The sequence below is a fragment of the Giraffa tippelskirchi genome, chromosome 12 (assembly GCF_054371585.1).
Source record: "Giraffa tippelskirchi isolate mGirTip1 chromosome 12, T2T-mGirTip1v1.2.pri, whole genome shotgun sequence".
NCBI lineage: Eukaryota > Metazoa > Chordata > Mammalia > Artiodactyla > Giraffidae > Giraffa > Giraffa tippelskirchi.
In genome coordinates, this window is record NC_137286.1 from 147,829,435 (window position 1) to 147,854,894 (window position 25,460).

At 52.4% G+C, this 25,460-nt stretch overlaps 1 protein-coding gene across 17 annotated transcripts in view; it reads right to left on the bottom strand.

The window, feature by feature from the left end:
* Positions 1-4,360: 4,360 nt before the first annotated feature.
* Positions 4,361-25,460, bottom strand: part of COL4A1 (collagen type IV alpha 1 chain) — a 135,615-nt gene continuing 114,515 nt past the window's right edge. For 15 of the 17 annotated variants that reach the window (XM_081551880.1, XM_081551881.1, XM_081551887.1 and 12 more), the window contains 16 exons: positions 25,032-25,171; positions 24,280-24,406; positions 24,106-24,186; positions 23,591-23,689; positions 22,349-22,399; positions 21,004-21,189; positions 20,267-20,400; positions 18,741-18,813; positions 17,815-17,886; positions 16,454-16,582; positions 15,130-15,228; positions 14,019-14,231; positions 12,507-12,684; positions 9,052-9,166; positions 7,869-8,041; positions 4,361-5,758 (listed from right to left, as the gene is read on the bottom strand). In XM_081551880.1, coding sequence (XP_081408006.1) covers positions 5,677-5,758; positions 7,869-8,041; positions 9,052-9,166; positions 12,507-12,684; positions 14,019-14,231; positions 15,130-15,228; positions 16,454-16,582; positions 17,815-17,886; positions 18,741-18,813; positions 20,267-20,400; positions 21,004-21,189; positions 22,349-22,399; positions 23,591-23,689; positions 24,106-24,186; positions 24,280-24,406; positions 25,032-25,171 — 1,952 coding nt within the window. In that variant the 3' untranslated portion in view covers positions 4,361-5,676. Of the gene's footprint in view, positions 5,759-7,868; positions 8,042-9,051; positions 9,167-12,506; positions 12,685-14,018; positions 14,232-15,129; positions 15,229-16,453; positions 16,583-17,814; positions 17,887-18,733; positions 18,814-20,266; positions 20,401-21,003; positions 21,190-22,348; positions 22,400-23,590; positions 23,690-24,105; positions 24,187-24,275; positions 24,407-25,031; positions 25,172-25,460 lie in introns of all 17 variants that reach the window. The other 2 variants (XR_014071810.1, XM_081551882.1) reach the window with 2 other exon arrangements.

A 25,460-nucleotide genomic window follows, 5' to 3' on the forward strand; every position in this document is an offset into this window, starting at 1 on the left:
AGGAGGGCAGGCAGCAGAGTGCCCGGTGCCCCTTGAGTCCTCCATGCAGAGCGGGACCAATCCCACCACCAGGGAGGCCCACCCACTGAAGTGAGGTGGGGTCCCGCACGGTCCCCGTGAAGTGTCCCGTTCGGGGAGGAAGGGAGTTCTTGGGGGCAGGAATGGACTCAGCCTCATGACAGAGGGAACAGAGGGGAGGGCCCCCTGGGAACTGGACCTCCTGAGGGGACTTCCCAGGTACGACTAGCGGTAGGAGACCCGGGTTTGATCCCTGGGTCGGGAAGATCTCCCGGAGGAGGGCATGGGAACCCACCCCAGTATTCTTGCCTGGAGAATCCCATGGACAGAGGAGCCTGGCGGGCCACAGTCCCCGGGGTCACAGAGGGTCAGACATGACTGAAGTGACTGAGCATGCACGCACTTTCCTGTTAGGACTGCAGGGTTGAACTTTAACACTGTGCTAGGTGAGGATGCTACAGCAGGTGAGGAAAAAGACCGCCAGCTGTTTCTACGCCCGCATTCATGCCCTCTGCTGCGTAGCCTTGCAACCCCTCCGGTGAAGAGGCAAGGTCTTTTGTTCCAGACTTTGAATCTGTGACTTCTCTGGGCCCTGTCTCACCAGGGTCTCAGTCTGTCCTGGCTGCTATCACAGAAGACTGTCGCCCCCTCTGCGAGGTGGGGCGTGGCTGCAAGTGGTAGGACCCTCTCTGCCGTCTGCCCTAGGAATCTCTCTCCACCTTGTGAGACCGTGCGTACGTGCTCAGCTGTGTCCGAGTCTCTGTGACCCCAGGGACTGCAGCCCACCAGGCTCCTGCATCCATGGGGTTTTCCCAGGCACGAATACTGGCTGGGTTGCCATTTCCTCCTCCAGGGGATCTTCCCCACCCAGGGATCGAACCCACCTTTCCCGCCTCTCCGGCATTGTGGAAATGCCTCACAATTCTTTATTTGTGAGAGAGCTGGTTGGTAAATACATACCGTCTGCCTGAACTGGCTAGCAAAGCCTGCTTCAAAACATTCTGCAGAATTTTCTCATTTGCATCAGAGAAATAAATCACCGTGGGAAACACGTCTGCTCAAAGCTAGCAGGGACCATCCAGGCCAGGGATGATAAAATATAGAACTGAGTTTCAGAAGTCCCCGACTCCGCTGTAAACTGGAAGTCTAAAAAAGGCCTTTCCTGATCTCGGCAGAGTGACTCAGCTCGGTGCGAGGCCCCCCGGGGAGGGGGCGGGGGGTGGGCAGCAGATGTGCTGCCGTCGGTGCAGAGCCCCCAGAGGAGGCGCAGCTATTTCTGGCGGGTAAAGGAGGACAGGGCGCGCGTGCGGGTGTGAGCTCAGGAAGTGCAGGCTGGGCGTTAATGAGAGGAAACACCCCCCACGCGGAGGCTGCCGGTGATTCAGAGTACAGAAACAGCCCCCGCTCCCCGCAGCGCTTGCAGCCTACAGGTGACCCAGACCCAGGGGAGCCCCCCGCCGGCAGGAGCTGGCCGCCTCGCAGGGAGGCAGGTCTCCCCAGCCCCCGCCAGCTCCAAAGTGGGCTAGGAAATGGTTTCCCTGGTCCAGGGCTGCATTTTCAACTTGCGGAACAAATGCTGAGCTTTAAACAAACCCTACATGCTAGGTCACTACGGTTGGGTCCCACCCTTTGCAACCTTGTGGACCATAGCCCGCCTGGCTCCTCTGTCCACGGGATTCTCCAGGCAAGAATACTGGAGTGGGTTGCCATGCCCCCCTCCAGGGGATCTTTCCAACTCAGGGGTGGAACCTGCATCTCTCATGTCTCCTGCATTGGCCTGCGGGTTCTTTATCACTAGCGCCACCTGGGAAGCTCCCAGTTACAAGCAAGTGGGAGATGCCCTAAGTAACAAGGAGAGTGTGACCTTGAGATGGGTGGCCCAGAGGCTTTGGGGCAGCTTGGGTGGCCACCCCCCTCCGTCCCATCTCGCCAGGCCGAGTGTGGAGGTGCAAGGACACCCTGGAGGGTGAGGCACCGTGGCCAACCCCAGGGGAAACCAGGTGATCTGGACTCAGCATCACTTCACACCTGTTCTGACGAATGTGGAGGCTCTACTGGGCCAATGGGCTGTGTCTGCCTCTCAGAGCTGGGAGACGCCTTCGCCGTCCACAGGAAGAGAATGCTCTTTCACGACAGGAAAACTCATTCTCAGAAAAACCAGGCTGGTGAAACATTTCTCTCGATGTCCTAAAGAGAAGAGTCTCACATCTCTGGCATGGTGGTTGATGGCATGGTGAATGATGGGGTGTGGTTTGGAAGTAGAAGAGTGGATTGCAGATCTTGACATCACTGTAAACCGGATGTCCTTCAGCCCCTAATGATTCAATATTTCCTGTGCGTGCATCTTACCTTATCAGGAGATGTGGGTTGTACCACAGCCCCTCCCAGGGGTTCAGAAAAGCATCTGAAGAAACAAGAGCAGGCTTCACAAACGCTTGACGATTACCTTCTCAGGGTGCATCATCGCCTTCTAACAAACCAACAGGGAGACTGAGGAATCAGACAGATACAACTCAGATGGTGGAAAGGATAAGGTGCTACTTACGGCACTGCCTGAACACACCTTAAATCTGAAAGGCCGAAGCGGACGGGAAGACTGGAGCCCGATTTTCACACAATCCCACGTACTCAAAAGCGACCCTGGGAACACCTTTTAATACCGTAGAGCAATCATCTCAGGTCTAATCAAAGTAAATGCTTTGCCTGCATTGTCTGAATTGAGCTTAGGGAAAGTTCTCATGCAAGTCAAAAGGAGGCCAAACAGAGACGTATCCTCAGAAGGATTTAGAGCAAGGAGTGACAGGAAGATGCGGAGAGTGAAAAGGACCCTCGCACTCTTCCCAGGAGGGTCTGTGCGCGACGACACCGCCCCCCGCCTCCCGCGCAGCTGGGATGGGAGACGAACCTGGACCCACAACGGAGTGTGTGCGTTTCTCACGTCATCTCATCCCTCACGGAAACATCTCCAAGGCAACTCTCACGATCCCCAATTGTAACCCAACTCTCAACGCGACTCCCACCTGTTGTAAGACTATAGTTTTCAGATCTATAACCTCATTTCACACTCTTGACAAGTGACAGGTTCCTTCCACAGTGATTTTTTTTTTTAAAGAACATCTCTTAAGGGCTTCATATTATTCACTTTCATTTATCCTGTAGCTAACCTGGTATCTGTAAACAGGAAGCACACAGTATATGAATGATGGAGTGGGAGAGTGGAAGGGTGGATGGAGAGAAGGATGGATAGATGAATGGACAGGGAGGAAGGATGGAAGGATGGGTGGGTGGAAGGGTGGGTGAATGGGAGGAAGGATGGAAGGATGGGTGGGTGGATGGATGGATGGGAGGAAGGATGGAAGGATGGGTGGGTGGATGGATGGATGGGTGGATGGGGGATGGATGGAAGGATGGGTGGGTGGATGGGTAGATGGATGAAAGGATGGGTGGGTGGATGGGAGGAAGGATGGAAGGATGGGTGGGTGGATGGATGGATGGGAGGAAGGATGGAAGGATGGGTGGGTGGATGGATGGATGGGTGGATGGGGGATGGATGGAAGGATGGGTGGGTGGATGGGTAGATGGATGAAAGGATGGGTGGGTGGATGGGAGGAAGGATGGAAGGATGGATGGGAGGAAGGATGGGTGGGTGGATGGGAGGAAGGATGGAAGGATGGGTGGGTGGATGGGTAGATGGATGAAAGGATGGGTGGGTGGATGGGAGGAAGGATGGATGGTTGGATGGATGGATGGAAGGATAGATGGGTTGATGGAAGGATGGGTGGGTGGATGGGAGGAAGGATGGATGGTTGGATGGATGGATGGAAGGATAGATGGGTTAATGGAAGGATGGATGGGTGGATGGGAGGAAGGATGGAAGGATGGGTGGGTGGATGGGTGGATGGGTGGGTGGATGGGAGGAAGGATGGATGGTTGGATGGATGGATGGAAGGATAGATGGGTTGATGGACGGATGGGTGGGTGGATGGGAGGAAGGATGGAAGGATGGGTGGGTTGGATGGATGGAAGGATAGGTGGGTTGGATGGAAGGATGGGTGGGTTGATGGGAGGATGGAAGGATGGGTGGGTGGGTGGATGGATGGGTGATGGCTGCCTAGATGGACAGATGGGAGAGAAGAGGGGGAGGGATGAAGGAGAAGACCACACTGTTTTTTCTTTGTAGTAATTTCTGTAAATGACACCCAGTCTGTGACTCATTTGGAAGAACTACAAAATAAATATGATCTAAGGTATGCAAAGCTTACAAATTTATTAGTGGCTTGTGCAGTAAACTTTCCTTTGAGGTTTCTGTGGCAAAACTAGCAACAAATTAATAAAAGCTTAATTTTTATACAAATAGTTTTATTACAAATTTGAATTTTTAAGAAATACACATTTAAAGGAATTACACAGAAGGCCTTAGTAGTCTTAAAAACGTTTTGGAGACTTGGAGTGAAATGTCATTTCAGGCACAGTGGTCCAATTCTGCTCCCCTGCAATCCATTCGCTCCCCTGCTGAAGTCTGAACACAGCTCACGAGAACCCAAGGAAGCCGCCTGACTGTGCCTACAGGTAACGACACTGAGATTGTGCTTGCTCAGAGCTGCTTCTCACACCAGGCTGCAGAACGCGGACGCTCTTAAGATGAAGGCCTTTCAAGGTTGTTGCTTTTAAAGTCAAGTCATTCAGCTTGTGATTAGTGTTTAAAACCCTGAAGATATTTCATACAGAAGAAAAACAAGAAGCTCAAAGGACATGTCTCTCTGTAACAGAAACCATGTCCGTGAACCTGGGTTTGGCTTTGGCAATTACACAACTTTTGGTTTCGAGGTGAACAATGAAAACTGGTGTTTCACATTCAATACCCTAGTGTTTCAAAAATCTCTGTTAAAGGACAACACAGGCTTTTAAAGGAAGAAACTATGTAAGCTTTATTTTAACAGTGGAAATGAAACTACAACTTGACCTGCCTAATTGCTGACATCTATATAAATTACTAAAAAATATATATATTTCCTTTCTGCCTACTTTGGGGACCACCTTTATTCCACAGGAAATCCGTGATTTCTGCAAGAGCAGCTGCATAGTACCACACAGAGCAGAAAGACTGAAATTTTTCTTTGGAGGGAGGGGGCAGCTGGAAGACAGGGCTTCTGGCCCGTCCTTCCACCGGGAGGGCCCGACCACCGGCTCCACGCGGCTAGTACTTGGACAGACCGGGGGAACCTGAATTCTGAAACAGCTCAACAGTGATCTCAACAGACCGCTCATCTGGGGGTGAAACGGATCTGTCAGGACACGGGAACGCCGAGGGGCTGCACCCAGGATGGAAGGCCCCCACCCCTCCTAGCACCCTTTGGTTTTCTGGTGGGTCTTACGTCACACAGGAGCGCATCGGACTCTAGGACAGACATGCTCTTTATTGCATCGGAAGCGCCCCGGGGGCTTCTCTACAGGCAGCTCATCGTGGTCTTGGTTCTCCTTCAGCAGCAGAGGCCAACGAAGCAGGGTGTGTTAGTCAGGCAGGTTCCTATCAGGCACCTTACGGTTTTCGTATGGACAGTGAGGTACACGGGCTATATTTCTAGAGCTCGTTGCTGTTAGAGGAGGAGGGAGAGGAGGGAGTAGCACCATTTGTGACGCAGCTGCGGGCCGGCTCTGTTATGTCCTCCGCATGCACACCTGGCAGCGGCTGACGTGCGTGCGCAGCTCCCCGGCCTTCAGCGTGGACGGCGTGGGCTTCCTGAAACGCAGCACAGGGGCCGGGTCACCGCACCGCCCAGGCCAGCCCCGCGGTCCTCCCGGGGACCAACCCCCGCCCTGCCTCTGCATCCCGTGGCCCCGGCGACGCCTGCGAGTTACCATCTGCATCCCGTTCCCAGGGAGTGAGGGCACGCCCAGAGGCACCCAGCTTGGTCTGAGCCCGAAGTCTCAGCCACTGCCCACCACAGACTCCCCCCCACACCTCCTCGAATGCCAGCATCAAACTTCTGCTTTCTCAACTCGATTATAAACGCCCCCAGACTAAGAAGATACTCTTCTTCTCTGGGACACTTCACACACACATATTTGAAGGGCGTGTCTGACTCTTTGCAACCCCACGGGCTATACAGTCCATGGGATTCTCCAGGCCAGAATACTGGAGTGGGTAGCCTCTCGCTTCTCCAGGGAATCTTCCCAACCCAGGGATGGAACCCAGTTCTCCCGCATTGCAGGCGGATTCTTTACCAGCTGAGCCACCAGGGAAGCCCACTGAATCATCACTGAAGGACAAGATGAGCAACAAATCTGGGAAAATCAGCCAGACCTCAAAATACTTTCATAACTTTGCAAAGATGTTCATGCTGGTGGTCTCTTTGGCTGGAGGCCAAAGAGAGGGGAAGACATTTACTGTTCCAAATGCTTCCTGATCCTAGGGATTCTGTCCTTTGACGGTTGAAAAGTGAAGTCTGACCTAAAACATGTACTCATCAAATCTTATTAAATTAAAGTGGCCATATAATAGGAGTGTGTGAGCTGAGTCGCTAAGTTGTGTCCAACTCTCTGTAACCTCATGGACTATAGCCCGCCAGGTTCCTCTGTTCATGGGATTCTCCAGGCAAGAAAACTGGAGTGGGTTGCCATTCCCTTCCCCAGGGGACCTTCCCAACACAGGGATCGAACCCAGGTCTCCCGCATTGCAGGCGGATTCTTTACCGTCTGAGCCACCAGGGAAGCCCATATAATAAGAGTACCTTGTCCAAAAATTGAGGCAGTTTACATTAGCAAAGTTGGTGAAAATCCTAGTGCCTCCAAATTATTTAAATGAATGAGACGCCACCTAGTCTTGTTTAAGAAGACATTTGAATTAATTGTACCAGGCTGCTGGTTTGGGAAGGAAAAAAAAAAACCCATTGTTACCTATTTACCCTATAATGGGCAGCCCCAGGAACTGGTGCTCATTTTGGTAGCTAATGGTCAAGTCAGAGTTGACGACAAGTTCCCAGCAGCCTAGAGAGTGTCGTGTGAGCTACTAGAAAGGCACTTGGCTCTTTTCTGATGCTTGGAAATTTACAAATAGTGAAGATGCTGCTTCACCCTTATGATCTAAGCTAGAAAGAGGCAGGGTCACAGCAGAGGTCTGCAGAATGCTCTCCAAAAAGGTAAAAACAGAAGCACTTATTTCCAAGGCTGAGACGTACTTATTTGGGGGAAAGCACAGGAAGCAATTGTTCAGACCCCTCAGCGTCCCGCGTCAGCTCCTGCGGGCACCAAGTACAGCCCAGACACCTCTTTACGTGTTCTCATCCAGCACAGACTGGGCCCCGCTCCAGACTAACTTCGAGGTCAGCGGCCACTTGAGACCATTGTTTTAAAGGTGAATTTTGTTAGTGGAAAAGAAAGACAAGTCCCTCCCTATCTATTTTGGCTGCATTTGTGCTGAAATTAATTTTCCTCCCTGCAGGCCTAAAAAAACAGTCACTGGCGACTCACAACACATACGTCCAGTTCAGCCTTATAGACACTATGAAAACGAAGGCTATTCGCTCTCTCCCTGCTGGTTAAAATGCTCTGTTTGAAAATCTGAGTTGTCCTAATGATGCTGCTGTGGGTTCACTCTGAAAAAACGACCTTTCCTCTTTCATGCTTCTTTAGCAGTGAAGGAATGAAGCCTGTCACCTGAGCTCCACCTTTGAAAACGGTCTCAGTTATCCGCCCCCATAGAACACACTCACAGATTCATTCTTATGCGTGGGAGGATGGTCCCTAAGGACTGCTGCAGAACCGTCTCTGGGACTCTGCCCTGGTCACGTGTATGCATCACGGCTGATTGAAAATGAAAGCCACCGAGGGGGAAGCCCAGAGCCACTCACTTGAACATCTCGCCCCGCTCTATCGTGGCAAGCCAAAAGCTGTAAGCGTTTGCGTAGTAATTGCAAGTTCCGCGGCCGTGGCACTCGATGAAGGGGGCGCTTCTGAACTCCTCCAGACACGAGCCGGGGGAGGCGAGGGCTTGGCCAGAGCCTTCAGCCCCAGCGCTGGTGTGCTGCGGGGAAAGGGGACCGTGAGTCAGCGGGGACCGGGGTGCCCCCTCCTGCAGAGGGAGCCCTTCTGCCTCCTGCGGTCACACACGGGCACCCACACCTCTCCGTGACCTCAGGCCATATGCCCCCAGCGCCAGGAACCAGCCGACGGCTCCTCCCGGGATGGGAGAAGACCCATCCGGCTTCATCAGCGTTTAAACAAACGCCGTCCCGCCTCTCCTCTCTGCGGAACGCTGAAACCTCTTCTAACCTGGGGCCTGCGATGGCAGCCAGGATGTGCAAAGGATGCTGGGGCCAACTGATGTAGCCTCAGACTCTCTACCCAAACTGATACAGGATCACGAAGATCCTTTATTTGCTATGTTAGATGCTACATATAGCCTTTTATAGGGCAAACAAAAATGATCCTTTTTTTTTTCTTTAAAAAGGAAAAACTTAAACCAGGGAAAAGGGGGAAAGAAAACGACTCTGGTGACTGTTTGTTCGAATGGGTTGAAGTAGGATCCTCAGAAATGAAAACATAAAATGATGACATACAAGTGTCAGGGGGTCCCAGATGCGACCACCTGTCCAGGACGTCTATTTCAGACACGAGAAAAGCAGACTCTGGATTTCGAGCCAGAAGGGACCTCTGAGGACAAAGCTAATGCCCCCGATTCCTAGACAAGGACCCCAGGGTCCCAGAATGTTCCAGATCTGACCATGATCACACCTCCCAAGCAAAGCTGAGATAGGAACCCTCCCCCACGGGACCCCCCTGCCCTCCCCGCTTCCCCCAGGGAGGCTCCTACTCGGCATCTCATCAGGTCGTCCCAGAACAGCCTCTCCGAGGAAGAGGAGGGCTCTGGGCTGGCGCTGGACACCCCCACACTGTCCCCTCCCAGCAGAGTGGGCCAGGCTCCCAGGGACGCTTCGCAGGGGGTCCCAGGGGTGAGGGCGGTAGCAGAAAGGAGAGGAGGGGAGGTCATGGGCGTCTCTTTGGGGGAAACACGGAGTTGCTCCGAACACTCACCATCACGAAGGAGTAGCCGATCCAGAGCGAGGACCAGCCAGTGGGGCACGGCGGAATCTGGATGGTCTGGCTGTGCACGGCCATCACCATGGCTGGAGCCTCACACACAGCACACCTGCAAGGGACCGAGCCGAGACCCTCAGCTCAGCGGAAGGAGCCCCACCTGCTTACCGCCCCCCCCAACCGGTACCCGCTCTCCAGCCCTGCACGCAGGCTTTCCGGTCCAGTGACACCTTATCACACGGAGCAGGTGCCCCTGCTCGGACTCTGAGGCCCAGGGCCTCTCACTGGTTTGACAGAGTTCCACACTCAACCCCTGCCATTTCCCCATCTGCTCTGGTATTAGGGGAAGGCAACCTGGAGCCAGGTGGTAACAGGGACCATCTCCCGGGGGAGCTGGGGCCGCAGGAGACGTCTGCGTCTCCTCTGCGAACCGCAGCATCCTCCAGCATTTCAGCGATGAGCGCGGACCTCAGCAAACACACGGAACGCTGAAGAAAAGGGAGACGGTGCAGTTCAAGGGCCAGCGCTTCGGGAACACGGCGATTTGTTTTAAGCCCTGAATCATCTTCAACATAAGAACATTTGCTGAATTACAGTAACTAAGAAAAACAATGAATCCAGGGCTGGCGGTCCACATGCGCCTCCTTCCAGAGACAGTCCAGACCTGGAGCCAACAGCCCAGTGAGGAGACCTGCCCGGGGATGGACCCAGAATGTTCTGACTGGCACCTGCTCTACTAAGGGACCCTCTGATGGTGGGATCACGGTTTGTTAAAAACATAAATGAACAATAGCCGTAACAACATTCAAGTCACAGAATGAACACACAGCTAACAATGCTGATAAATGACTACAAATGATGTTAATAATACACCTAGCTATGCTGGAACATTTGCACGAAAATAGATGAGAAGTGGGAACAGGCCGGAATGAGTCACTCAGTTTTCCCCGGACGTGTGAGTCTGCGTGTGTGCTGGGCTACTTCTATTTTATTCACACAAAGGCAGATGAATTAAAGGGCTCAATTAAACAGCAGTTACTGAAACTGGCCTCGCACATCTGCCACCATCTGCCTGCCAGGCCCAGGAGCAGACCCACGGCACGGAGGGAGGTGATTCACGGCAGCCTCTGCTGGGCTGGCGGATTCACGCTGCCGCAGAGATGTGGTCTCGACCCCGTCAGATGGGTGTTCAGGGACAGAGAATCGCAGGTTTAATGAGCCATGCTGTCCCTTGAAATTCATACCGTCTCAGTCTCCGTATTATTCATGAGACTCTGAGACCAGTCAGTGTTGCATAAGGCAGGCCTGAGGCTCAGTTCTTGCTCTCAGACCAGTGGTTTGTCCTCTAGAGCAATTAAACAATCCAGTTTTTGCTGACTCACATCTGCAGAAAGTCAGAAAATGCTTAGAAAACTGTGTCAGGATGACAGCAGAAAACTTGCTACCGTTTCTGCTGGAGAGGAAAGACTTTGTGTTGTTGACTCTTTGTAAAATTAAGCTTTAGGACGTTCCCGAAGGAAAGGCCTCGGAAGGAACTTGTGAGTCTTGAGAAGTCGTCAGAAACCACTCAGTTAAAGTGACCACGGGAGCTGGGTGCCCTGCAGGAACAGGTGGCGTGATCACCAGAGGGGATGTAGATATACGTGCTTTCAGAGCCAGGACTTAAAGGATGTGACTTTGGAGGTCTCTTCGGGCCCAGCGTCTGTGGGTCAGCTAACGAGGAGCTGTGAAACCCTGAAACGGCCGGCACTGCGGCATTTAAGCAACTCGTGGTGACAGGTCCCCAGGGAAGGGCAAGTCTCAGCTCTAGTCTACTCCTGGACTGGTTTCTGGGATGTCCTAACCCATCCCAGAGCCCCATGTCCCAGCCAAATCAAGGTCAATGTCAAGTTCACCAAGACGGTAAATAGGAAACAAAAGCGAAAATCACGATCTACCTTTCGTCCATGGAAAGCTAAACAGAAACACAAAGGTGGTTAGTTTTCATTCTCATGCATCTGACACGGTTCTGAGCAAGAAAAGTCTCGACAGAGAACAGCCCACAGGCACCCCTGATACATGGAAGGCCTCTGTGTTGGAGCGGGGCCTCTCGGGAAGCTCCCACTTTAATGTCCAGAAGGTGAGTTTTCTTACAGCTCAAAAGAAAGTGGTTTGATATAAGGCCTTCAAAAACCTGACTTTTCTAATAGGCATCTCCCAGCTTTTCTGTTCTGGGTCCACATGGTAGGTTCTTTTAAGAAGACTGATCTGGACCAGCCTTCCATGTGATGGAACCACAGACTGTACAACTGGCCAGCCCCCTCGAAGCCCGCAGTGACGATCTGGGGATCACGCGGTCACCACGCACCCAGCCCCCACTTTTGACTGCAGACACCCCTCGGCCAGCACCGTTACATCTTTCCTCCTGTTCAAAAGCTGCTATTTCCCTAAAAGAAACACAGAAAAGCTGACGTTCTTTCTCCTTCCCAGTCTGCTAAGGCAAACTTGTCCCGCCTCATCATTCTTTTCATCCTCTATTATCGTCTCGTGTAGAAGACTAGCTTCTCAGTGAAACAAATTCATACATTTGCCTCTTTTCTATTACTTCTGACTGCAGCTAAGGAAGCAACTTTTTAATTAGAAGGAAAGAAGCAAAGATAAGACAATTGTGTACTTTTTGGTCATAATAATTTCAATTTCCCATTTTATTTCCTACCAGGCAGATTCTGGGGGACTTTAAAATATACCCCAGACATCAATTAGTGTGGAAAGCACTTAATTTGGAAAGTCACTCAAACACGTGCAGTCTCAGTGGGGACAATGTTACCTTCAGGGCGCAAAAACTGGTGGAGTGGCGGAGAATAAGAAAATTCTTAGAACATACACGTTAATGGACACAGTACATCAGTATAATCTCCTTAAGTATAAAGCACAGACATACTCTATGTCCGACGTGTTAAAATTTCTGAGGACTCCCTCACACCCATGGTTGAGTTCCCACATTAAGTGCCACTGATCTGCACACTTAAAAACGGTTAAGATGGTAAATTTTATGTTATATGTATTTTGCTATGATCAAAAATAAAATTATTTTAAAAAAATTCCATGGGGATAGGGATTGATTCCAAAAATATACATCTTAAGAAAGAAAAAAGCAGTGAAGATGTTCCCACGTTTGCGGGAACTCCAGAGACACTGCTGGCTCACGGCGGGGAAGGTGGTCACCCCGGCGAGTCACACAAGATACGTGTTCTATCTCACCCAGGGTTTGCATTACAATTTTTAAGAGGATAACTGACTTTTACATCCAATCATTTACATGGCTGATTTCTATCACAAAGCTCAGGTATCACAATCAGTAAACAAAATGGCAATGAATTGAATGTTTGGGGGGAAAATGAAGCAACCTCTGCCCTGAGGACGAGTGCCCTTTCTTCCTCAATCGTGTGTCTGCTCCGATGGGCTGGACTCACCTGCTGATGAAGGGCCGGATGTTTTCCCCGGTGATGGGAGCCATGGACATGGGCATGGGCTCCGGGGTGGACAGCCAGTACGAGTAGTCGTTGCGGGAGGCGAAGTTGCAGACGTTGTTGATGTTACAGAAGAGGAAAGGCATGGTGCTGAACTTCCGCAGACAGCTGCCCGCCGTGCCTGCGCGGGGAGAGGGCCTCAGATTACCTGACAGCCCGCCTCGGTGCAGGCTGCAAGAGCCAGCCAGTGCGGGGAGAGAGCCTCAGATTACCCCTGACAGCCCGCCTCGGTGCAGGCTGCCTGCCGTGCCTGCGCGGGGAGAGGGCCTCAGATTACCTGACAGCCCGCCTCGGTGCAGGCTGCAAGAGCCAGCCAGCACGGGGAGAGGGCCTCAGATTACCTGACAGCCCACCTCGGTGCAGGCTGCAAGAGCCAGCCAGTGCGGGGAGAGAGCCTCAGATTACCCCTGACAGCCCGCCTCGGTGCAGGCTGCCTGCCGTGCCTGCGCGGGGAGAGGGCCTCAGATTACCTGACAGCCCGCCTCGGTGCAGGCTGCAAGAGCCAGCCAGTGCGGGGAGAGAGCCTCAGATTACCCCTGACAGCCCACCTCAGTGCAGGCTGCAAGAGCCAGCTAGCACAGACAGACATCCATCCTCCACACGCAGGAAGATGGAAATAAACACGCTTGAAATTAAAGACAGGCCTCTATTCTACACCTCCGTTAAGATGGAAATAAAGACGTTTCAAATTATAGAAAGAAGGAAATAAACACACCGAATAGCCTATTATGACTAGAAATGAACATTAAATTAAAAGCCAATAGGAGACTATCAAGAATTAGCAGGACGTTTTGATGAACGGAAACAAAACGGTTCATCAGGAGAGAGAAACCTTTTCCTGGACTGAACTCCAGAAGGAGTTTAATGTGCAGCTCCTTCTACAGCAGCCGAGTAACTCACTGGACAACGTTTTTGATAAAAATGCAGAGCCGTCTTTCTACACGTTCCCAACCTCCGTGAAAGTCAGAGGCAAGAGCACAACATTAAAACCTAATTTGGAAGAGCGGATCCGGAGGGGACTAAGAAAATGACGACAAACACACGATTCTCTGTCCAGCTAAACTAACAGAAGGACAGAGATTAGAACACGCAAAGGAATTTTGCGCAGGATAACATGGCCGTTTTTTTTTAAGAGCAACAGTAAAGCTGCTCTGTTTTATGGCGATGTATGCAAACTGTTGAGCATTTGATCCTATCTGATCGCTTGAGGAAGAGGTCAAAAGTTCTATTAAACTTTTTTAGAGAGTCAGCCTTTACGAATTGCCTGGCTTCCATTAGTAATACGGTGGCCTTTGAGTGGATGGCCGTTTGGTAAGGATGGAGGGAAACAGGGCTCTTCCCCTTAACTAGGTCTTGGTGACACCCGGAACCACAGGACAGAGAGGAACCCAGCCCAGCACCACCCAGCACCGGAGACGCAACACGGAAGGAACACACCATCTGCAGGGGCCTCACCCAAGTCCTGGCCGTGCGCCCGCTCGTTGCCTTGCACGTAGAGCAAGGAGTACCCGTGGTAGAGGATCTTGGTCCCGGAAGGACATTGGGGGTCGTCCGTCGTCTGACTGTGCCGGGTCACAAGGAAGCCGTGATCGACCGACGGGGTGCCCGGGGGACCCATGGATCCCGGCAGCCCATCAGGGCCGGGCGGACCTGGGAAGCCTCGTGGACCTGGGAGACAGGAGAGAAGTTGCTTAGTTACGCACAGGCGAGACTCGGCACGGCCACCGACAGCCACAGCCTCCGACCTGTAGCCTCGGCCGCCCTCTCTGCATCCCACCTCCGGACAGGTTACAAGCACCACGCTTGGGGCAAAGAGAAGCTCAAAGAGCTCAGTTCAGTGAATAAATGGAATATGTTGAAACACGGATACAGGAATGAATGATGTGATCTGTGGATGCATTCTTACAGCACTGAGGGCTCCTGTGGGCGAGGATTATCATACAATTACTAAGACAACCTCCTCTGAAGGTAGCTTCCCAGCCTCAGTGGCCCCAGGCCGCCTGTGGAAACGGAGGGAAGGAAGCTCCCTTGCAGGGTGTCCTCCCATCTCCGGGGGCGACCACGTGGCCTGCAAGTCTGTCCCAGGGCCCCCTGCTGGGCTGTGCCCTCCATCCACTCAGGGCACCCTCAGCCTCTGGCTTCTCAGCCACGATGGGACCTCTGAGTTCCTGCTTCTGGGGAAGCAGCTCAACCTGACCCCGGAGCAGCCAGTGCCCTTCTGGCCAACATGGCATCATCATCTTCTCCCCCTTGCCCGCTGCTGCAATAGCGATCTTGAGCCACAGACCCTTAGGAAACCATACAGAGCCATCTACCGGCCTGCTCTCAGTCACGTCCGCGTCTGGAGGACATGGAGCTTTGACCAACATCTGTCTCCCGACCCAGAAAAGAATGATGACAACCCTCAGCCCCTCTGTAAGCTTCTGTTTCTCCTAAGAAACAGACTCCTCTGGAAGTCTTTCCAGAAATGCATTCTTCTGCAGGTGTTCGCACGCCCGGGCCTGAGGCTTCGAACCGGAAGATGCAGCAAAGGGACGGTGAGGCTGGGAGGACTCAGCAAACCTACCGGGAGGACCGAAGGGTCCCGTCTCTCCTTTCTGGCCGGGGGCGCCGTCAAAGCCAGGGTCACCTGGGGGCCCAGGTAAGCCCACGGATCCCGTCACACCTGAGTGAGAGGAGAGAGAAGTCAGGATCTGCTCGCGGAGAGCCAACCACGGGCTGTACCTCCTTCTTCCCTTTTGCAACGTCTTCTCTGGCCCCCGCAGATGCCAGCACAGGACCTGGGACTACAGGCGGGAAACCTTCTCCAAAAGCCCGAAGAGTGACGCTCACGCCACAGAGGTCACGGCCAGACCGACCCCCGCATGGGGTGTGCTCATCATGGAGCTTGGGGTTCTCCCCGGCTTCTCCCCGTTTCTGTTGTCACTGATCGGCAGGCAGTTTGGGGAAAGGCAGGCACGCGGGGGCTTGGGGAGATTAGCTGCGTTTTCATTTTCTCAAGTGGTCCCCCCGCGGCCTTATTCTGGTGACTCAGATGACGTTCAGGCACCAGACTTATTGACCGGTGGTTCTTCTGTTTGCCCGTGTACACTGCATTCTCAGGGCATTGAACCTGGCATTTCCGTGAGGCTCACTTTCTGCTCTAAATGTTATCCTTTTTCTTTATTTTCCATTCCAGCCCCTCCGCAATAGCTTTTAAAGTGGGGACTGCTTAGTTCCAAGAAGCAGAAAGCAGCAGTGTCTGGAGTCGTAAGGATCTGCACAGATCCTGGATGGCTGGGCAGAGCCTCTGAGCCACCGTGGAGAGCACCAATTCCCGTGATTCTGGGCCACGGCGCCCTGCCGCCCCCACCTCGTGGGTGGAAGAGGTGGCTCTCCCTGCCTTCACCCACGTTGTTCTGAGTGAGCACAGCAAGGCTGAGTTGTATGTTCCCCCCCAGCCTTTCCCGTGTTTCGTTCTGGTCTTTTTTCACGTGTGCGCATGTTCTCAGTCACCCAATCGTGTCCGACTCTTGCGACCCCAGGGACTGGAGCCTGCCAGGCTCCTCTGTCCATGGGATTTCCCAGGCAATAATACTGGAGTGGGTTGCCATTTCCTCCTCCAGGGGAACTTCCCAACCCAGGGATCGAACCCACGTCTCCTGCACTGGCAGGCAGATTCTTTACCACCGAGCCACCAGGGAAGACCTTCTGGCCTTTTTAGGTCCCTTTGAAAACTTCACGTGGTTTTGATATACATTAAAGGAAGATAAGAAAGTCACCTTCAAATAGGAGTTTACATAGTCACCACCCAGAGACTGACCTGAGACACGTGGGTAGAGAGGAAAGCCCGCCCACGTCAGCGCCCTCCTGACCCCATGCCCCCCGACGCCCAGCCAACTTAATCTTACCTTGCTGTCCTTTCGGGCCTGGAGGTCCCTGAAGCCCTTTCAGACCCGCGGGGCCCTCGGGCCCAGGGAGCCCTGGTTCCCCCTTGACGATGTCGAACGGACCAGGGGGGCCCGGAGGCCCGGGAAGACCTGTGGGGATCAAGGCAGCCACTGGTCAATTTCACTCTCAACACTCGGGGCAGAAACGGCGTCTGACATGAAACCCAACCAAAACCGAAAGGAGAATCCCAACCAGACACACAAGTCACCAGACGCTCACAAGACACAGGGATCTGCTCATTTCTATTATCTAACCTAGAATCCTGCATCCTCAGGACTGGAAGGGACTCAGGTCACCAGTGTCAACTGTCCACTCCACTCTGGACGCCCTGACAGACCCTCCCTGCCATGAATCTCAACCCTCCGAGGGCCTCGCCTCCCACCTGGGGAGCCCCAACACGTGAAATTAGGACTTTCGCCCTCATCTTTTTCTGCAACCCGCCCGACTGCACACCACAGCCATTGGTCTTAATTTTTTAACGACGACTGAATGTAACCCTCTTCATACTGTTCATGGATGCTGGGAAAGACTGAAGGAGGGAGGAGAAGGGGACGGCAGAGGATGAGATGGTTGGATGGCATCATCGACTCAGTGGACATGAGTTTGAGCAAAGTCCAGGAGTTGATGATGGACAGGGAGGCCTGGCGTGCTGCAGTCCAGGGGGTCGCAAAGAGCCGGACACGACTGAGCAACTGAACTGAACTGAACGTACCCTCCTGCTGCCTGAACGGGTCCTGAAATACGTGGAGCGATCGAGAGGCGTTTCAGGTCTTCCACAGCCTCCCCTCCCCCTCTTCTCACTCCTCACACACTTCTGTGTTTATTTTTTCCCCTAATCATCCACATCTCAGTGCATTATGGTTACTAACTCCCTTTATCAAGACACGGTCTTCGAAACAAAATGCACCCCTAGAAATGAGCTCTGACCCGTGGAGGCCAGGGCAGGATGCAGACCATCTCCTTCCAAGACCAGCTGCATCTCTGGAGCCGCTGGGCACGTCCAGCGCCCTGTGGAGAAGCCAGGGCAGGCTCTTTTCTATAAGGAGCTCCGAGCTGTCCAGCCACAGAGTGTCCAGCCTGCTCGTGCAAGCCGGGTTTCACTCCTTGTTTTCACAGCTGATTTCCATCTGCCCTCAGAGCCCGTGAATCTTGAGTCCCTCATCCCCTCTGTGCTGGACCAACCTCACACACAGATGGAACCAGCCTGGCTTTTGGGACAGATCGTGGTAGAGACGTGAACGAGACTAGCCAAACAGCAGCAGCCCTGAGGAGCGGCCCGAGCGTTTCCGGTCACTGTTTCCTGTTGACCACATCCCCTTACCTTTAATTCCCGGGAAGCCTTGGTCTCCTTGGTCACCTTTAATTCCCTGCAGGCCGGGGGGACCTTTCTGACCTGGAGGAAAGTAGAACATCATCTTTACACAGAATTCCAAAAGATACCTGTGTGTGTGTGTGTGTGTGTGCGCGTGCGTGCGTGCAAGCATCAGGTTGGCCAAGAGGTTCATTCAGGTTTATTCTATAAGATCTTATAAAAACCTGAATGAACATACACACACAAACATTTACGCACATGCTCACGTGTACCTGCATATCCATATACACACCTACAAACACACGTGTATACATTACACACACACAGACATACACACAGTGAACACATTTCTAATTTATGCTCCTGGAAGAAAAGAGTGTTCCTTGTAGTCAGCTATGTAAAACTTCTGATGAAACTCTCCTTTCTGAAACCCCAGAAGTCACATTTTTCCAAACACGCAGCAAACCATAACACAGTCACAGCCAGCGGAGGGGCACGTGATTCTGCTTTTGGTAACGATCCGGTTCCCACGTGTCCCCAGTTAGACCTCAAGACGCCTGCAAGCTGAGAACTTGTTTTATTCACCTTTCATTCACATGTACCTGATTTCTAAGTTAAAATCACATTGCCTGGAAGCTGGTAGGCACCCAATAAATATTTGCTTAAAACATTAAAAAATTAATGAATGGCCCAAATCCCCCATGCCTTCTCATCGAGGTGCCAGTGATCCACTGGTTCTTAGGAAGGAAATCAGAATGTCTTTATACAGCCAAGCATGAGAGTCTACCAACGGGGCTGCCATCCAGAAAGGGCGTTGAAATCTGAACAGGACAGAGTCTCGTACTAGTCATGCCAATCTATCAGCAGGAAGCGCCAGGGCTGGGGCTCTAGCAGCAGGGAAACATGTCTTCAAGCAGCATCTCCTTACGTCTTACCTTGAAACCCTGGAACTCCTGGAAGCCCCATATCACCCTTGGCTCCTGTGACCCCTGGAGAGCCGCCAATCCCCTAGACACACAAGAGAACATCAATTGGGAACTGCTCGAGGGACGTAAGTCTCTCGAGTAGGCGGCGGGGGTGAGCCGGGACGGCCCCTCTGTGTTCTGAAAGTGGCTTTGTGAACAAGTGGGGCCGAGTGGTTTCTTAAAGATGCGAGAAGAATGACAAAACCTCTGGGCGTGCTTCAGTCAGGGAGCTGGGAACGGCAACACTCACTCATCCACTCTGTCCATTCTGCTGTCCATCTACGTGGTCAGTTCCAGGAGCAGGTGTAAATCTTGCACACCACTGTCCCCACCACACAACACGATGCCATGAACAGAGCCAAAACCCCCTAAATATCTGTCGTGGCAACATCTCAACACCAAAGAACCTTCTTGGAAAACCTTCCTCCCAATACTCAACCATAGTGATTTTTCTTTACAACTGACTTCATATCTTGTCTTAAAAGAGCTTTTAAATATGGGGAGAGGAACATTAAAAAACTAAAGAAGGATCATTTTCTTTTACAATATAGCGATGTTCTTATATTTTTAAAATATTACCTTAATCTAGATATTTCAACATAGTTGTTCCTTTCACAATATATGAAAAGTTGTGTTGTTTCTTACTTGTATTTATTTCTTTGCTTTACTTTAACAAGGTAACCAAAATAACATGAACAAGTATTTGTAGATACGTATACATATAATCCAGTAGTCGTGTATGAATGTGAGAGCTGGACCATAAAGAGAGCCAAAAAATTGATGCTGTCAAATTGTGGCGTGAGAGAAGACTCTTGAGAGTCCCCTGGACAGCAAGGAGATTAAACCAGTCAATCCTAAATAGGAAATCAATACTCAAAATTCATTGGAAGGACTGATGCTGAAGTTGAAGCTCCAAAACTTTGGCCACCTGATGCAAAGAGCTGACTCACTGGAAAAGACCCCAATGCTGGGAAAGACTGAAGGCAAAAGAAGAGGGTGGCAGAGGCTGAGATGGTTGGACAGCATCCCTGACTCAATGGACATGAGTCTGAGCACACTCTGGGACAGTGAAGGACAGAGGAGCCTGCAGTCCACAGGGTCGCAGAGAGTCAGACACGACTTAGCAACTGAACAAAAGCAACACACATATAATGCACGTGCACACACAGGCAGACACTGAACGGCACTAGGAATAGAGCGCGTATTTCTGCGTTACCGAGGCTTTCTTTTTGTATCATTTGTACATAGGTTTTTAAACCAGGCATTGAACTATAACTTTCAGTATTATAACATTTCACTTCTGATAGCTCGTGTAAAACTAGATTGTAAGAACTGTTGTAACGGCTGCCTACCGTGATTACTTGCCAGAGAGAAGGGACTGATTTAGAGAAGCTCTGGGAGTGTAATATACATGTAACGCATGTGGATACACACACACACACACACACATTATCTTGTGATCCTTTTCAAAAACGACCTGCCAAGGGCCAACTCACCGGCATGCCCTGGAATCCTGGGTCTCCCTTGGGCCCCGGAGCTCCCGGAACGCCCGGCCAGCCTGGGCTCCCCTTGTCACCTTTCAGCCCGTCGAGCCCGGGGAGGCCTGGAGGCCCCATGGGGCCCGGATGCCCTAGCGGGAGACACAGAGGACACACACTTGAGGTGGGAAGGTGGTCTGATGTACAGATGTCACTAGACTGTGCTTGTCACCAGTGCCACCCAAATGCCCCCAGCTGCCCACAGCAGCATCATATTAAAGCAGCAGGAGCCCTGAAGACATCCAGTCCTGGAGGGAAGACTCTCAACAGGCAGTAAATGCTGCTGTCAACACCCCGGTCTCAGAGTCAAGTGTCCCGCAGTCCCTGTGCTCGGGGTGGCCGAGTCGCAGTGTAGCCACCCTGCTCAGGGGGACAGGGGCACAGAAGGTCATGCTGGTTTTAAACCACCACAGCACGTGGCCCTCGTGGTCCAGTCCTTTCTGTGATGTCCTGTCTCCCTCCCCCTAGTTACCGTTATGCATACTAAGCTCCTTGACAGAAAGGACATAAGAAAAGCACCAATCAACAGAGGCCCCAAGTGACAGGGGCCCGAAGTCTTCAGTAGTTTCAAGGGGTAAAAAATGCTGCAAACTTCTCAACAAAAAGCTCATTCAAGACTCTTGATTATTCGTGTTACACCTGTGTACATCTGTCCCTCTTTCGGTCCCAGCTCTGAGCTCGTTGAACATCCTTACCTGGCAGGCCGGGCTGTCCTTGTGGGCCACGGTCTCCTTTGGGCCCCTCTACCGCATGGCCTGGGGTCCCTGGCAATCCCGGCTGTCCCTGTGGTCCCGGGGGACCCACGAATCCTTGTTCTCCTTTGGATCCAGGAATTCCTGGGCTCCCGGCTAATCCTGGGAAGCCCACGTCGCCCTTTGAACCTGAGCAGTAAGTAAAGATAGTTGAGCTGGTGGTGAAATGCAAGGAAGGAGAGAAACCCAGTGCACCAAGAAGGAGGGGGAGCTTCCAGAAGGCCCAGGAGGAAACCAGAGCTGGGGGCCCTTCTCTTTCCTTCTCACTGAATCACGGTCTAGACTCCCGCCACAGCCCCCCTGAAAAAGGAGAGCTTAGGATCCCAAGAACCTGCCATCATCCCTCACGCTCTTTAGAGCACGCGTTCTATGACAAAGGGACTTGCATATATGTGGAGACAAGCCTGCAAGGTATGGCACTGCTGAAATTAAGGGCTTGTTCCATCCACAGGCGAATGAAGAAACAAACGGTGTTACATCCATCCCAAGGAGCTCGACTCAGCCAGAAGGAGTGAACGATGGGCACACTAGCGGAACCATGGCTCCGGTGACCCTCAGACCCATTAGGCCGAGCTAAAGAAGTCAGGCTGAAACGTAGGTGCTGTAGGACTCCACTTGTGTAAAATTCTAGACAGTACAAGCTAATCGACAGTGCCAGAAAGCAGACCAACAGTTACCTGGGGTGGAGTGGGGTGGAGGGGGCAGAAAGGGGCAGGAGGGGCTGACAAGGGTCCCTTTGCCAGCCCGGGGAACTTGTGGGGTGGTGATGTGTTCACACCTTGAATGTGCTGGTATTTTAATGGGTGTGTACGCATATATCAAGATTTATCAAACTGTACACTTTAAATATATGCAGTTTATTACATGTCAGTGACACCTCAATAAAGCTGTTTTTTTTTTTAATTTCTAAGTCAGAACTTGTAGGAAAAAAACTGCATGTTTAGTTTTAAACATATTACACCAAACTTGTCAAAAAATGACAAAATTCTAGGACTGTCTTAAGGTTATTAAGGAAAAGGAAGGAGGGAAGGAAACAGGGTCACTGGGCCCTCCTTGGGATCCTCCCACACGCCCCCACTTCACGAGGCTACGAATCCAAGAGACGGCACATCGCTTGGTGGCTTGTCACAAGCCAGCGGAAAAGGGTCCGTTATTATACTGGCCCAGACCCTAATCTATCACCATCCTAAGTCCAAGGGCTTCCCGGCACCTGCCCGCCCTGCTCTGAGGGTGCTGTGTACACCAGCGGTTCACTGAAAAGGAAGAACAGATGTAGCAAATGTGTTACCTTTCTCTCCTTTGCTCCCTGGAAACCCTGGGAATCCTCTTCCAGGCAGACCTACAAAATAAAGGTAAGAAGCCATGTTTACCTCTCCTAAAGCAGCCAAGCTGCAGGAACAGCACAAAGCAGTAGCCACTCTTTGCGCCAAAACCATACACTATTTACAGAACACAAACAAGTCAGTTCACCACACTTTGCAAGTAGAATTATATTCCTACAGTTGTTCTAAGATACCCTTGACTGGATAGACATAATGTGGTACGTTTCCCCAAGCACCTCTGAGCTCAGAACCACCGCAGCATTTAGTAGAAACAATTTGTACAAATGGGTACTAATTTCCCATTATTGTCTGGAGACTCACAAATCGGCTTTTCTCAGCTGACCATCCAACTAACAGCTATTCTCAAAGGTGGTGCAGAGAGCCAGGTGGGCCAGCAGGGAGCCCACCAATGTGCATAAAGCGTGTGAGGGAAGATCCAAAGGAGGGAAGCGGGTGTGGCGGCATCTTCAATGAATTATTTTTATAGGAAAATGAATGTACATAATACAAACATAAGGCTCATAGAATGAAAACATGAACTGTAGAAAGAGGCCAATGGCAGCAGTCAGGGAGCCTCTGACCACCCCTTCCCAGCGCTGCCTCCCTCCCTCCATCCCCATGACCTGGGGTCACCTGTTTCACACTGTGTGTTACCCTCTTGCTATTGGGTTGGCCAAAAATTTCATTTGGGTTTTTCCATAAGATGTAACAGAAAAACCCAAATGAACTCTTTGACCAACTCAATCTACGTGAGTATTAACTTAATATATATGAGTATTATTACGCGTGCGATTGTCATCACTGGAGCTCACAGCTTGCACTTTTGCCCAAGTTGCCATGTTCCCATCAGTGAGAGGAGCAGATTCAGGGGACAACAACTTTTCCCAGGACCATTTCTCTGAAGGGAGAAAGGCCAGGCAGAGAAAGCAATGGTCTGGGCTTTCTAGGCGTGTCTCTTTCACTCACCACAAGAGCTCAGGCCATTTCAAGGGCAGGTGCCCAGAAGCATCTGTGGAATAAACGAACGCTGTCTCTCCCCTTCTCTCATCCCTTCCTGCCGAGGTGCCACCTCACTGTTCCACAGACGTAAGGTGGGGACAACGCAGGTGCCCCTTTACACTGGGCCCCAGTCACTCAGCGAGGAAGCTCTGGAGACGTGCACTCCAGGCCACAGTCTTGCTCTGAAAGGGAACGGACGCCCAACATACCTGGTTCGCCCTTCTCTCCCACTGACCCTGGGATTCCATCGCTGCCAGGCTCCCCTTTCTGGCCGGCTGGGCCCGTGGGGCCAGGCTTCCCAGGAAGACCTCAAAGAGAACGGTCAGACTGGTCAGCACCCTGGTCTGCGTGGACCATGCACCACTGTTCTCAACATGCTTCTGGGGAGCCATTCCCACCCCACGAGCAGGCCCATCTTTCCCGGAGGAAAGCCTCCTGAAGTGGTTCCCCTTCAGGAGGAACCACTGCGTGCTGACCCCCAAATGCTGGAGTGAGCAGAGACAAAGCGTATCCATCCAACATGCCACCCAGAAAAACTTGTTTCTAAAACCAGTTCCAGTCTAACTGGTGTGAAGATCTTGGGAGACCCTGGAAGCGCCCCCAGACTCAGTCTATTCAACTGGAGGAGGAGGTGTGACCCCACAGGTCATCCAGAGGTTACCCAGTCTGACGCCCTGTGACTTCCCTCCACGGGCTCCCACGTGTCCTGAAATGTGGTCTCTACCTGCTTCTCCTTTGATGCCAGGAATGCCATCCAGTCCCGGGAGGCCTTTGTCACCTTTCTCTCCAGGCAACCCAGGGCTTCCTAAAGAAAAACCGGAACACCCAATTCCCGTGACCATGACTTTCTCTTTGCCGCCCCTGAGCCCTGAGCTCGGGAGGAGGCTGGCCCACTTACCCGGATAGCCAACACTGCCTGGGGAGCCTTTGGGGCCCGGAGACCCGGGCATCCCTGGGATCCCCGTGCTTCCTTTCTCTCCCTTCTCGCCGGGGCTTCCTGGGAATCCTGTTAAGCCCTGGTCTCCCTGTGGGTGGAGATTGGGCGCGTTAGTGCTGTATCTGCCCCGGACACAGGTCTGGAGGCGCCTCCTGTATACAAGTGGTGCAACAACTACCGCCTGTACACACGTGGGGGCGGGGACGACCGCCTGTACACACGTGGGTGCAACGACTCCTGCCTGGCGGAACTCCACTTCTCACTTTCTAAAGGGAGCATCGAAGCCCACTCTGGGAACGGAGGAAGAGCCAGAAACCCAGCGGCAAACAGCCGCTGCCTGTCCTGCTTCCCGAGTTCCTCCTTCGCCCCGCCCCGTGACAACTCACTGCTCCAGCTCTCAGCAAGTCTCGGTCCTCCTGGGGGAGGCGGGGAGACTGTTCCGCTAAGGTCCGTTTACAGTGTGGAGGTGCTTACTACACACCACTTGGCAGCCTTTGGTGAGGTACGGAGACAGGTGGGAGGGGCCTCCGCGAGATGGGTGGGAGGGGCTTCCACGTGATGGGCGGGAGGGGCTTCCACAGAGATGGGTGGGAGAGGCTGCCACATGATGGGCGGGAGGGGCTTCCGCAGACGGGTGGGAGGGGCTTCCACGTGATGGGTGGGAGGGGCTTCCTCGGACAGGTGGGAGGGGCTTTCGTGCGGGATGCAGTTACCTTGTCCCCGGGCCGTCCTGGAATCCCAATGCCAGGCAGACCCGCCTGCCCTTTCTCTCCTTTTGCCCCCTTGTCTCCAGGTGAGCCAGGAATGCCCTGCGGGCCGGGGATGCCAGCCACACCTTTTGGTCCTGGCATTCCTAGAAACACACAATGGAGGAAGAATGTCTGGTTAGCCGGTGCTAATATTACAAATCAGAACGCGCCTCAACAGCCAGTCAAGGAGGCGGAAGAACACCCATCCCTCATTTCTCGGGCTGCGCGTCACCCAGGCAGGTGCCAGTCATCCCGGCCCGGGAGAAGGACGCTAGGAAACAGCCTTCCTGTCTTTTAAAGACAGTCACATTACAAAGGGAAAAGGAATATGTTAACTGCTTAGCCCAGGCCTACTTTCCCAACAGCATAAAGCGGCTTCCACGTCCTTTATTC